This window comes from Haemaphysalis longicornis, unplaced genomic scaffold (genome assembly GCF_048455015.1).
Source record: "Haemaphysalis longicornis isolate Haplotype H1 unplaced genomic scaffold, Haemaphysalis longicornis Haplotype H1 scaffold_2, whole genome shotgun sequence".
In the NCBI taxonomy this organism is placed as follows: domain Eukaryota; kingdom Metazoa; phylum Arthropoda; class Arachnida; order Ixodida; family Ixodidae; genus Haemaphysalis; species Haemaphysalis longicornis.
Genome location: NW_027526295.1, coordinates 89,063,956 through 89,078,740, shown reverse-complemented (window position 1 = coordinate 89,078,740; position 14,785 = coordinate 89,063,956). Strand labels below are relative to the sequence as shown.

The 14,785-nt window shown below is 49.6% G+C and overlaps 1 protein-coding gene across 2 annotated transcripts in view; it reads left to right on the top strand.

The window, feature by feature from the left end:
- Window positions 1-14,785, top strand: part of LOC144167238 (cytochrome P450 3A24-like) — a 60,008-nt gene that overhangs the window by 17,757 nt on the left and 27,466 nt on the right. For both annotated transcript variants that reach the window (XM_077696577.1, XM_077696578.1), the window contains exons 6-7: window positions 10,954-11,203; window positions 13,846-13,976. In XM_077696577.1, coding sequence (XP_077552703.1) covers window positions 10,954-11,203; window positions 13,846-13,976 — 381 coding nt within the window. The remainder of the gene's footprint in view (window positions 1-10,953; window positions 11,204-13,845; window positions 13,977-14,785) is intronic.

The following is a 14,785-nucleotide window of genomic DNA, read 5'->3' as shown; positions in this document are numbered from 1 at the left end:
TATGTGCCCTTGGAATTTTCAGTGGTCGTGGCCTTAAATTTGCACTTCCGTGGCCACTCGTTCGGTCCATCGGAAGACCAACGCTTGTCTTTCCAGCTCCCAGGCAAATTATATGGCTGCAGGCGGCAGCTTTAATGGCCCCCCACTGCTGTAATGTGCTCGCTCTACCATCAGGTCTGATGGCTAAGGCGGGATCTGTACAGCAGCGTCTCCCACATGTCATCGGCAGTGGGAAGAATTGATGGAGTAAATCAGGGTTCTTCCGTCTTTCGAGGATATTGTGCCTGAGTGTACCTGACTGCGGGCAACATTTTCATTGGTCACTGTGTTGATAGGGGAACACCAATTACAAGTCCTGTTGCGAGGGGTACGTATTTATTTGGGTGAGTCTGAGTGTGGTCTTGGGTCTGGGATTGGGGTGGGACAACGGAAGTGCTCTACGACTGAGTCTGTAATGTTGTCTACGTTTCTGGCAAGCAGTTATGTCTAAGTGTTTTTGTGTGTGCGCAGAGATGGTGCTACTGCGCCGGAGAGCGTGGTAAGAGTTTCTAGAAGCCTGTGCGAATTATCGGGGCTCGTCACAGTGCGAGCGCGGTGATTGTATTGGTGAAGCAGATGGGTCTCGCACAGCTCATTTAAGGTATTCAGTTTGCCGGTTTCAACGATTACAAGAATCCCCAATGCGAAATTTCAGCACAGCACGAAATGCATTTTTCTCGGTCACGGCGCATAGCAGCTGAGTCTGAGGAAGTCATCGCGATGTCAGCGACCGCATGACGGCGCACATTGCTCTGAAGTGATCTCGCAGCGCACCGCCGCCACCAAGCATGTTGTTGTAAATAGTTTTTGAACCTCCCGCGCAAATATCACGGGGTTACGATGAGCCACACAACAAAAACGACGAAGGACCTATGTACAGTCATGATCAATTTGAAGGTGATCGCGGAAGCGTCGAATGGCGGGCCTTTGGAGCTTCATAATGCCACAAACCACGTTTTAGGTGTGTGTGTTTATTTTTTGTTTTTGCCGACCGGCTGCGTCGGGCTATGTTATCTGTGTTATCCGTGGGCCGAGTGAAGCTCATATTCCATTCTTTATGCCCGCGTGTACGAGATTTCGGCGCACGTTAAAGATCCTCAGGTGGTCAAAATTAATCCGGAGCCCTCCACTACGGCGCGCCTCCTCACTTGCGCTGCGTCGGCGCCTTAAACCCTACAAACAATCAAACAATCAATCAATTATTCTTTATGCCTCATGTGTTATCTGCTTTCATAGGGAGAGTGCTTCGAACTGCGTCACCAGCCTAGAATAATCTACGTTGGTTTAAAGTGTTCCGGATACAATTCGACTGTTCGAGAAACCCTCGCGCCGACTGATAAATGCCCGCAGAGCAGATGGCGCGGCTTTCGTCACTTTGTTGACTGCTGCTTCGCCCCCTATGTATTCATTGAATTCTTTGGGGAGCACAAGTTCGCTCTAATGAATGCGTTTTCCTTCAAGGCAACTGGTCGTAACGCAGTCACCGTACCGCGTGTCTTCACAAGAGCGGGGAGCCATCCGGACGCAAGTCGAAGACATGCTCAGCGACGACATTATACAGCCATCGAAAAGCCCCTCGGCTGCTCCGTTGTTACTCGTAAAAAAAAGGATGGCACCTTATGGTTCTGCGTTAACTTCCGGCGACTGAACAAAATCACGATAAAGGGCGTTTAACCCTTGCAACGAATCGACGACGCCATCGACCACCTGTGCCACGTGAAGTACTTCTCCTTGATGGATCTGAAGACAGCCTACAGGTAAATTGAAGTGGACGAGAGAGATGAGGGAAGACTGCATTGATTAAACCGGATGGAATACGAATTCAATGTGATGCCGTTGGGGCTCTGCGCGACGCCAGCAACGTTATAAAGATTCATGGACACTGTGCTAGCTGGCCTGACTTGGTACACCTGTCTTGTATACTTCGACGACGTTGTGGTATTCGCCCGGACGTTCGACGAACACCTTGCAAGGTTGGAGTCTGTACTCGTGGACATCCGTACTTCGGGGTTGACGCTGAAGCATGAAAAGTACCGCTTCGCGTAAGAGGAACTCAAGTTTTTGGGCCACGTCATGAACAACGCAAGAGTCCTGCTTGCCCCGCCAAAAATTCAGCCATAGCGAACTTCCAAATACGGAAAGATAAGAACAGCGGGAGAAGATTTCCCCGACGGTGCTCATAATACCGCCGCTTCATCGCAAACTTCGCACGCATTGCAGAACCACTCACGCGCTTTACGAAAGATAGCATCCCTTTAAGCTGGGAAAATGCCCAAGAGGAAGCATTTTGCGAGCTGCAACAACGCCCGCAAAGCCCGCCCCTGCTCGCTTATTTCGACGAAAACACCAAAACGGAAATGCACAGGGACACCAGTGATATAAGTTTGGGTGCCGTCCTCGTCCAAAAGCAAAGGGGTTGCGAAAAGTAATCGCATGTGCCAGCCGTGGTCTGTCAAAGGGGGAGAAAAACTACTCTTCCTCCGAAAAAGAGTGCCTCGTTATTATATGGGCCATTTCAAAATCTCGCCCATACGTGTATGGTAGACCGTTCAGAGTTGTGACAGACCACCATGCGCTGTGTTGGCTCGCCTATTTGAAAGACCCCTCTCCCCGTCTTGGGCGATGGAGCTTGCGCCTACAAGAAGTGGACGTTAGAGTCGTTTATAAATCCGGCAGAAAATATTCCGACGCCAACTGCCTGTCCCGCGCCCCCGTCGACCCGCCACCTCAAGACTCCGAAGAAAGCGCGTTCTTCGGAGTCGTGACGGAGCGCGACCTAGTTGCCCAGCAGCTTGCCGACCACCAGTTGCGCGTCATGATCGACTACCTCGAAGTTTGCAATGTCGCCGTGCCTAGTGCCTTCAGACGCAACATACCAGCATTCAGACTCAAAAACTCCCCCTCGTGAAGAAAAATTTCAACCCCTGAACGAGAACGGCTTATCCTTTAGTCATTCCTGCCGACCTTCGTGAGGAAACTTTGGAAGCGTCGCACGACGACCCGTCGTCCGGTCATCTCGGCACGGCACGCACTATTGGAAAAATCAAGGCAAAGTGCTACTGGTCCCCCCTTACAACATATGTGTCCCACTACGTCCGGAGCTGCAGAGACAACAAGCGGCGAAATCCGCCGCCGACGAAACCCGCCGGAAATCTGCAGCCGATCGCCGTCCCACCGAGGCCCTTCCAACTGATTGGAATGGACCTTTTGGGCCCGTTCCCTACGTCATTATTCGAGAAGTGGATTGTCGTAGCGACAGACTACATGACGCGCTATGCAGAGACCGCCGCTCTTCCGAGGAAGACTGCACAACAAGTCGCAAATTTCTGGATAAGCAGAGTTGTGCTGCGACATGGAGCCCCTGAAATCGTAATCATGGACTGCGGAACGGCCTTCACTGCGGAACTCATACAAGGAATTTTCTCTACAGCAACACGGATCAGCGAATTACGACGGCGTACCACCCCCAAACGAACGGACTAACAGAACGTCTGAACAAAACGATCGCGAATATTCTATCTATGTACAACCGTGAACTGAAGTAAACAGACCACGGGAGAGGTGGCCGAAACCAGAGTCCTTCAATGCTTTGCCGAAACTAATCGCTGCGCCGTCTGGTTGCGCGGCGCCTGCTGTCGAGACCGCGCGCAGCGCAGGCGCGGCCTAGCAGTATAGGGACCGGGCAGCTGGACGGGTGGCGCCACCACTCGGCGCTCCCCTCGTCAGTGGAATGAGCCGGTGCATTGGACTACACAGCGTCCCGTTGTTTTTGTCGTGTTTGCTTCGGTGCTTTGTATGTTTTGGTGGCGTTGAGAGCAGACATGTGAGATAAAAAGAAGTCTAAACAGATGTGTTGGGTTCTTAGATGCAGTAATGACTACGTAAACTTGTCGGACGCGTCTAAAGTTGGGTATCGGCTGCAATATATAGCATGAGCGCTTTTTGCAGCGACCTGCACTTGGCTCCATCCGATATGAGTTACGAATAAAACTACTATTATTATTATTATTTTCTTCTTAAATGCACTCACGGCTACGCAAATTTATTGGATGCTTGTAAGGTTGGGGAAGGGCTACATTGACACGAGCGCTTTTTGCCGCGCTCTGCGCCTGGCTCCGCGCGATCTGAGTAGGAATAAAACTATTAGCAATAATGGAGTTCATTTCTACCATTTTAAATTATCTTCACTGGTTTCAATGACTACGGTTTCCACGCCAGCCTTAGCGCTGGGACACCTCGATACATGTGCTTTAAATAGAAAGGAACCTGCATACGAGATGGATTACCGTGTAGCCGTAGAAATATTGCGGTAGTTTACACTTTCTGTAACCGTGAGCTTTGTACCTTCGGTTTTGGTGAGCGACAGTGTGACAGCATGGGAGCCTGAAAGCCGAAGTGGAAATCCCACGTTTGTGGTGGCCATTTTATGAAGAGCCAAAGTTATTCACCGACCCAACAGCCCAAGCTACAACCCATCCCTCCTCCCCTTCCCGTTTTTCCACCTGCGCAGAATAAAGGCTGGCACCGATAGTTAAAACATGTGGCAGTGTTAACGTCAGACGGTGTTTTTTAATGCTTAAGTATTCTTTACAGAGTACCTATAAAAATTGTGTAATGCCTGGTGAAGACGCCAAAAACGCGCGATTAGTTGCCTCAAATATGGGTGCATGAGCCCGAGTCCTCCACAAGAGACACATTTCCGACACGCTGGAAAAAGTTTAGATTCGGAGAGGGGGCATGGAAGTTCAAAATTAAACAGCAAAATCATCTAGCCCTCCGTCTAATGATTATGATGGTTGAACACAAATCTTTCTTCGTGCGAAATCGAATGGGAAATGGTCAAAGTCGCTGCGATCAAAAGACCAAACTGCGTGCTGGTCAAATTCGACGCTTAACTAGTCAGAGTTTAAATCCAGAAGACAACCAAGGAAACCCATACGATAGAGCTTTGCGATAAACTATCATCGTCGTTAGACGGAGGTGTGCATGATTTTTCAAGCGTAGGTGGCAGCTTGTAACCCGACCGCATGCAGCATTCGGTTGTGAAGCTGAGTACAGGTTTCGGGCACCCTTCTGTCTTGCGTCCTTCAGCCACGCAGGAATTGGTTTTTGAAAAACCATTTACCAACTAGCCAGCAACCATTGCAGTTCTTGTAAAGAAATGCTTCTCCACGACAAGCAATAACATTCTACTATCATGGAGTATTTATTCTATACATGATTCCCGATGACTGTAGTAAGAACATTTCTGTGAAATTAAACACGTTTCAGCCGTAAGTAATGAAGGTACGGAAGCGTCGTCCGTCACAATTTCTGTTTTGAGGTAAATCTTCGAAGACACCCTCCAACTCTGTCTTTCGCTTGTGCACGACGTCGGCGCCGTTTCGTCATCGACTGCCAAAAGCCAGCGCCGCAGCATTCCTAGATCGGTTGCCCACACCGGCTTTGTGGGAGCATTTAGCGGCAATATACTCCTCGATTCGCGAAACTGCATGCAGGCATGAAAAAACTGCATGAACAACGAACTTTCACTTCCAGCTTGACTTCCCGCTTGGCGCATTGAGCGTCGTCTGCTATTTGTAAATACTGAGTATGGGAGTAAATAACACACATGGCGTGCCTCGTAAACGTCACATCCACACTCAAGATTTACCGATCTGAAAAATGCACGTGGGGTTACGTTCGCTTTGCAAGCCGCACCGCAAAAAAACGACAGAAAGCCATGCACAACTACGCTGCGCTGACCGCCACCGGCATTCCACTGACGAGCGGTTCGCCACGGGCGGCGCTGTTCGCTGAAACGACGGTGGGGCCATACAACGGCCGCCCGGTCCCTATAACACACATGCCGCTATCGCTCGCTTCTTCGCGATTGTCTCACGCTCCGATAAATTGAAGCGAGGGGAACCGCGCTGCCCTTTTGCTGTCTGTTGGTCAACATACCTGTGGAAACATCATGCTCCCGCAATCGGCGACAACGCGGGTCTGCTGGCAGAGTTGGTGCACTGGTGATTACCTCGTGCTTGTAGTTTTTTTTGCCCCCCCCCCCCGCCTCCCTCTACCCCCCCCCACGTCCTATATTGAAGCAGAAAATGAAACCGAAAAAATCCCTGTGCAGTGAAAGAAAATAAGACAAAACACTATCTTTGTTGGTTTTGCTGATAGATGCTAAATTATATCCTCCCGAGAATATCAGCGAACTCGAAAAATTATTGATGCTAAGCTTACATGCTAAGGTTTTGAGAAATACTGCTGCGTTTAAGTCTGTACTTAATTGCTTCATTAAACTTCGTTTGTCGTATGCAGCATATGTGCCATTTCGCAATTGCTCGGGAAAATCAAGTTTCGCAATTTTTTCAAGTTCGAGGCATCGACACATACATTGAATGTTCAAAAACCATATTGCGATATCACCTGTAGAATGTTTGCTGCTGCATTGTGTATTTATGTAATGGGCCTAAACTAACTTCGACTATTGGCCCAACAGTTTGTGTTATGTATTTTGTACAAGTTGTTAGTGAATAAAAAAAGAGATACCCTTGAATCATGCCTGGAATGCCCAATGACTATCGAAATGCATGCAAACTACATGTTTCAATTAGATTTATTGGCGGAAGCCTGTTTCAGTAGGGTACAAGTTTTCCGTGCATGAGGCGCAAACATATCAAAGCAAGCAATATAGCCCGTACACTATCTTGAGCTAAGAGAAAGCACCCACATTGGTTGGTCACTTTTTTCGGATGTATTTACTGCAATGCTTTCCCGCTTCGACCTTGTGATACCGAAAAGTAAAAAAAAAGGCTACGGGCCCAACTCAGCTACGCTATGTGTGGCAGCGTTGCACCATTGTCGCATATCAGGTGAGTCGCATCGTTTTCAATGATAGGGCGGTGCCCGGAAGTGCTCTTCGAATTGCGCGCCGTGATTCTCCTGGCGCGGATTTATCGAAGCAAGAAGCAGTAACGAAGAAGCGAGCGATAGCGGCGTGTATGCTGTACTGATAGGCCTCGCCTGTGCTGTGCGCGGTCTCGACAGCAGGTGGCGCGCGACCAGACGGCACAGCGATTAGTTTTGACCACCGCTCCCGTGGTTCGTTTACTTCAGCTCACGGCGTACAGGCGTCCACAGAATAAACCCGACCAAGCGGTGCGCGATAACTATCGGTGGGACACCTTCCGGCGCAGCGCCTGCTGTCGAAATAGCGGAGGGCGCATGCCTGTCCCTCCCTATAGTTCGTGCATGTCAGTTTCCTTGATTTCGGCTGCAGCACATCGTTCCTCTCGAATGCGACGCGCGGCGGCGCCTTGCGCGGCGCGCCTACCGAGCGGGCGTGATGCTTGGCAGCAGCCGGCAGCGTGCCCCATGTGCTGATTGCGCGTAACTGTGCGTTCATTTGAGAATGTTTGTTCGGCACTCTTTTTATCATTTTATTCATTGGAGCGCAAACTGGCGTTGAAGAAAGGCTGCGATAAAAATTCACGCATGACCGAACTAGTGCTGGTCGTTATGCGACGAACAGAGTTGATAGCAAGAACTGAATACTGCGAAGGTTTATTCGGTTAGGAAGAAAAAAAAAGACATCGGTGATTGTACGAGTGGTTCTCCTTATTAATTGTGCGTGAAGTTTCCGTCGTTTTCGATAACTTCACGAATGCGTCGGGGGAGCGAGTCATAAAGCGACTTGATGATTTCGGGAAGGGAGCGCAGGTGTCCCCATTCATCTTCCACTGCCTGCCACAACTCGTTCGCCGTGCTCCCGTATGTCACGTTTGCGTACAACACGGCTATCCAGGAAACTACGCAGATGACACCGTTCGAGCTTGTAAATGGAAGACGGCCGACTACGATGATTGAAGCCCTGCTTCTGCACGTACAAGACGACGACCTCAACGCAGCCGTGCAAGGATACCTTCAGCGTGCGGAGGAGGCCCGCCAGCTCGCTCGAGTTCGCACAACCGACCAGCAGCTGGTGGATGCCGGACACTACAACCTCCGGCGCCGAGACGCCGAGTACCGCCCAGGGGATAGTGGTGGGTTTGGACACCCATCCGACGACGTGTACTCGGTGAGAAGATTCTGCGACGATATTTCGTACCCTATCGGATTCTACAACGTGTTGGCGAACTGAACAACGAGGTGATCCCCAATGTTGACTTCGGAATATCAAGACGACGCATGCGGCCCGAAGTCGTCCACGTGGTTCGCTTAAAACCTTACTACGCAAGATGACAGGCTTTTTAAATGCGGAGCATTTCTTAGGCTCGCCTGGTCCTCCGTCGTTGATGGCGGCGCCGTCCACACGCTCACTCCGCATGCGCGTCGCGTCGAGGCGCAGGTGCGCGTCTCTCCCCCGTACCCTCCTCGCTCTCAACAACAGGTGCGGTGGAGCGGTGGTGCGGGAGGAGCGCGTGTACCCCGTGCGCTCCGTCGCTCTCAACAACAGCTGCGGCGATGCGGGGGGAGCGCGTCTGTGCTCGCATGCGTCGTAGCTACCCGTGCGCTGCGTCGCGCTCAACAGTAACGGCGGCAGGGCGTGTACACGTGATAACGGCGTGGTGGCTGAGTGGAAAGTTCGGGCGCTTCTGTACGGAAGTGTGCGCATGCGCGTCTCTCCCCCGTACTCCTCTCCCTCGAATGGGGGCGGTGTGTACATAAGCGGCGAAGCGCGTTCGGAATTCAGTAAAGGGCGTCTTTGCTTGGCTTTCGCTTGACTTGACGCTTTGCTTGACTCGAGTAGATGCGATGGAAGCAACGTCTTCACCAGTACGCAATGGCACGACCGCTCCTCAAAGACCCCTTGACAGTGCACTTTAGCGATCACAAAGCAGTCATCCTCTCCGTCCAATACAACGACGGCACCAAGCAATAAAGACAGACTTTAACTTTACACTCCTTGCCTTCGCTTCTCCTTCATTCAATAAATAATAATAATAAAGACAAAATAACAATTAAGCATTCCCAAACCATACCCAATTACGCAACATTCACGCGCTACACTCCCCCCCACCCACTCTGCGACGCATTTACTCGAGTTCCCCCCGTGGGAAGATGCAGGCGGGTTTTTTTTTTTGTCGCTTGTGTGGATCTGTTATTTTAGCATCGGATCGATGCTGTCTTAGAGGTTGGGGGGTAGTGCCACGAACCATGTTTTTGGTTTGTTTATGTTTTTGCCGACCGGCGGCGCCCCGCTATGTTATCTGTGTTATCCGTGGGCCAAGTGAAGTGGACGTACGTGTTATCCCCTTTCATAAGGAGAGTGCTTCGAACTGCGTCACCAGCGAAGAATAATCTTTGTTGATCTACAGTATTCTGGATACAATTCAACTATTCGGGAAACCCTCGCGCCGACTCATAAATGCCCGCAGAGCAGATGCCGCAGCTTTCGACTCCCCGACGCTCGCCAGCACACGTCATTTTGTTGACTGCTACTTCGCCGCCTGTGTTCTTTGAGTTGTTAGGGAAGCACAAGTTCGCTCCAATAAACGTGTTTTTCTGCGGAAACCCTTTCAACTTATTTCATGCAACATGGGCCTGCCCTCTCATCTGGCCTTCAGGAAACAACACCACAAATACGGCTGCGCTATGGGAGGCAGCTCTGGCCAGGTCCAACTTCAGGATTCAGAAGGACTTAATTCTTCGAGCCCGGAGAGGAGCAGAAGAGTCTGGGGCCCTGGAAGGAGGGCACTACCCCTAAGAGAATCGCGACACCTCCTTTTTTTTCGTATAAGCGTTTATCTCTCGCTCCCTCTCTTCAAGAATACGGCGTCGTCTTTGGCTTCGTGACAATAGGTAGAACTGTGGAGGTAAGGATAGCGCTGCTTCTTTCCCCCGTAGTCTCTTGCATGATACAAACATGATACAACCCGTAACATGGCACTCCTGCTTGTTTCCTCGCCATTCGAGCGACCTCCTTCAAATTGATAGCGATTACGTGAAGCCCGCTGCGCGTGCGGAGCTTCTGCGCTTTTTGTGAACTTGAACACACGCACGCACACGCACACACACACACACACGCATGCACATGCACATACAGACATGAAAGAACAAACGCTAGTTTTTATTAATGCCTAGTTCTGCGCCGCCTCGGCATATTTCCCTTCTAGTCACAGTATGGCCATACGTTCATCATCCGCTTTTATGTTCGCTCTGTCTCGTCGACCTACGGTGACTTCACTTGCTCGGTGACATCGAGGGATGACAGCGACGCAAAAACACAAGTGGGGACGCTTAAGAGCTTGCCCTTTAAAAAGGCGCCTCCTAGACGTGTTGAGCGGAATACCGATGGCCTGCTTGTGCACTCTTGCTGCTGACAGTGTATGCGTCTGCCTGAGATAGTTACGTGAAGTTATGTGCGGATGTAATGCGGCTGAGGATGAAAGCCTGTATGAGGCGTAGACGACCAGCTTCTTTTAGGACAGCATGCAGTTGGGGTACGGTAAGGAGGCGTAGTGTGCACCGTAGTGCGTAGTATAGTTATGGTTTCTTGGGATTAAGTGTCACGGCCAATGATACAGGGAATACGGCACGCATAGCCGCGCTTCTGGGACCACCGAGCGGGCTCCGCGCGATGTATTGCGGCGCAGGTGGTTACAAAGCCATAGGCGGAGCCCGGCAGCGCGTCGTCTGCTACGGCTCCTCCCACTTCGCCCCACGCGTGGTTTGTGTAGTCCAAAGCGCGCGAGCAATCTAGGTTTCGCAGCTCGCGGTGAAGTGGGATGAGCCGTAGCAGACGACGCACATCTAACTACGCCGCTAGCCCTGATTGCGCTTGCGCCGCAATACTTCCGTGGCGACCGATGTGACGCTCCGTGGAGCCCGGCCAGCCGCTCCGTGTTCCCTGTATCAGTGGCCGCAACTGTACCTTCAGGCCGATCACGAGCACTCTGTTTGTCTAAAGCAATTTGTGCTTTCCAGGCGTATCGTGTTTTTCAAACTTCCTCTGATACAATGGCTGATTCCATCGCCAAAATAAGTTCATCAGGAAGACCGGTCAACGTCATGCTGATGATGAGAAGATACGCGTTGGAAGCTACAATGAAGGCAGGCTTCGGCATCGACATGGGTGTTTTGACTGCTCCAACGGGTGGTCCCCTAGACCTTCTTACCGAAGCAGCTGTGTGCTTGCTGCAAAGCCTCGGACTTGATGGCATTGCGCTTGTGGCGAGTATGTTCTATTAAATTTTTATCAGACTACATCATATACGTACTGCGAAAGTAGGCTCATTTATGTTGAGGAAAATTTCAAGTTGGAACAAAGTGTTTCATTTTTCTGAGGAGTGCAAACTCGTATGCCATCACTGAAGTGCTTAAAGAGTAGGGTGCCCAGGTTATCGTGAGCCCTATTAAAATGTGTTAACAATTGAACTAAGCAAACCAGGTTTGAGTTATAGCAGAACATAGCGTTTTTTTTTTTTGCAAACTGCTATTCTCGCCCAAATTTCTGTCAGCATTAGGTTAGCCGAGCGGGTGCAGCCCTTGATAACGGCTTCCCAGCACTTTTTATCCTGCTTTATGTTTACCCCGCGCCAGCTGTAGGAATAAAGATCTCCAGATCTTCAGAATAAAGACCTACAGAATGAAGGTCTCCAGCGCACGATAAAGGCGTCCAGGAGGTCAAAATTAGTCTGGAGCACTCACTACGGCGAGCCTCATCGCCTGTGTACCATTGCCACGTAGAGCCTAATATTCAATCGATAATCCATTGCCTTACAAATGCTATTCCAGTACATTTTATTGAAATATTACTCGGGGCACGAAAATTCGTATAGGTGCTTTGAATGCGAAAGCGTTATTCATTTGGTGATTCAACGGCAAGCTGCTGGCGGTAGCTGTCACCTTCACTGGCACTTCCCATAACTAGGTATGCGGGAATTTTCGGGAAGCATGTGGACGTCGCAGACAAATGGCCGTCAGTGGAACGGAGGTGAGATTGGGACGCAAGTTTTCATCGCCATTCGCCATTGGTCGGCCTTCTTGATAGGGTGTGTGACCGGTAAGAAGGAAATTCTAGCTTCCCACTTTGAACCACGAATCGGTATTATGGTAGCTTCATAGAATCAGTCTCACCCCCACCGATGTAGCAGTAACAAAGGAAGCCATAATGTCTCCGCATTCAAAGCAGGTAAGCAGACCTGAGTTTACGATCACCGCCACGCTGCTTGCGGCGAAGCCGCTGAGTATTGGTGCTTAGCATGATTAGCGTTAAGCCATTTTTTATGGAGAATGCTCTATGTATGAAGGAACGTGTGAGGTACTGAAAATAGCTGTGAGGTGCTGAAAATCGTTTATAAAAGGTTGTAGCTTGGCGAGCCGAGAATCATAAGCCGGGAATTACGCCGCAGGAAACGTAAAGGGCCACGGACCGTGAGCCCGTGATCGCGGCAGGAAAGGGAAGAAGTATTGCAGAAGCATTACCTTATGTGTCACCCTTTGAGAAAGGCTTACACGGGAAAATGGAAACGGCTGTTCTAAGGGAGCGTAGGCCGCTACCGCACGTGCACTGTGAGCCCCATTGAAAGCTGAGCGTACATACCTGGGCGAAGAGGCTGCTCCTGGTGATGGGCAATGAGCGGAACGACTTCGGAAGGCACTGTCAAGAGGCTGGTCAAGTGCTAAATTAAAGAGAGCCTGCAAAGCTCTTGTCAACGTTTTTCATCAATCTTAAATGCTTCTAGAACGTACTCAACAAACACGTCGATTACTAGAATAGGTGATCACCAACTACCTCGGCCAGAAATTGTTGCTCTGGGCCCGGTACGAAGCATCCCCTGTAAATTTTCCTTAGTTTCAGACGCTCAGAATATTGGAGTCATTTGCTGATCACAACGAAAGATTTCTTGCCTTACGGGGCACGGGGCACTTACTGTTTCGTGTTAACCACCATTTATTTATTTCCATCCAAACTAGTACGGTTGATATGCTGTTTTTATAGCACGTGCACTGTCGGCTTACCTCCGCAGGTTTCACACAACAATTCTGCACCCTCTTTCTTGAAGCTGTTTTATTTATCGTTTACGCACTGAGTGCCCCGATTTTTCGAAAAGGCAATGCAGTGCGGGGTGCAGACATGAATAAAACAATTCTTCATTCATAAGCTTGTTTCTCGAAACTTGTTGTGGGAAGCATGTTTCGTAAAGCTATCCGTATTTCCCAGGTTATATCCCGCGTTCCCAAATGTTAATGCGCTGACGATAGTACAACAGTTCGACCTGCAATGTGTATGACGTTGTTTAAGGCGTAAAACTCAACTTGTAAGTTACGTGACATTTGGCCTAGACATGGGCCGTTCAGCATAACGTCAGACTTTGTCGTATAACGTCGTGTCAGTAGATGATTATTGGGAAACTTACTGTGGGTGGGTCAAGCATCGGGTACCGCTCGACATTGCAATGCCTCAAGGCAAAGCATTAAACCTCACAGAGCGCATTCCCTACAGTTTGCGTTACACTAGCAAAGTGGTACATACCTAAGTAGTAGCACATATTCCCCTTGCTTGTTGAAATGGTGCTTCGTAAGGTTGGTGTGGGCCGCAGCATATGAGACGCAATCTATAAATTACCCAATCTATTACTTTGAGTGCAGGCGCTTCCAGGTTCGACCACAATAAATCTGGAGCCGTGGATACGTACAGTCAATTAATAAACTGCCCTCTACAGACAGCCCTGCGTTCTGCTTTCGGGCAGTATACGCTACTGGCGCAGCTGCAGCACCTGTCTCTGCACAAAAAATCCCTAGTTCCATTTCTGCCCTAAAAAGACCTACTTGCATTTATTGGTACATTGTATAAGCAATGCATTTTTTTTTCAGACTGTGTGCCAGAGCTTCAGTGGCTATGGCTATGGCTTGTAACTATGACAGGGTGGCTTAGTGATTCTTTCGTCGTAATGCTTCAAGCCTTCATGAAGCCAATTGTCGAGCAACGGCGACACAATATTTCAGTAAGCAGGTTCATTTCTTCCTTGCGCATTTAAAATCAGCTGCTTCGGGTGGTGGCCGACCTTGCCGATCGACCTTTGGTTGTTGCGGGTGTTTTTCGGGTGGATTTGGAAAATGAAGACACTCTGGAGAAAGGCAAGGGAATTTGCGAGCTCCAATCCATTTATTACCTTTTCATTTCTGCGGATGTTTCCGTCTATAGTTAAGTGATAAGTGCGTTAATATGCACTTCAACTTCACACCCTTGCATCTGTAGAAAAGACGTTACGAATGCGCTGTGATATTTTAGGTTTTATGTTGAATAAAAGAATAATAAAGCTGCACTATAACGGTCTGCAGTGAAAAATAATCTACATTTTTTTATAATAATACCATACCACTACTAATTATAATGAGTCATGATATATTCAACAAACCCGCCGCAGTGGCTCAGTAGCTAAGGCGTTGCGCTGATAAGCACTAGGTCGCGGGTTGGATTCCCGGCCGCGGCGGCCGCTTTTCTGATGGAGGCGAAAAGCAAAAACGCCCGTGTGCACGAGATTTCGGCGCACGTTAAAGATCCCCAGCTGGTCAAAATTAATCCGGAGCCCTCCACTACGGCGTGCCTCATCGCCTGCGTTGCGTCGGCGCGTTAAACCCTACAATCAATCAATATTCAACAAAAATACGTATTGCGCAAACTTTGACACAGAAACAAGGAAACATACATGCATTACGTCTTCTCATGTCTGTAATGACCTTGGGGTAGCTTAAACAAGAGGAAAACCTGGGCAAGTTGGTTGTGCATCATTTGTAATAGCGCTGATCCTGT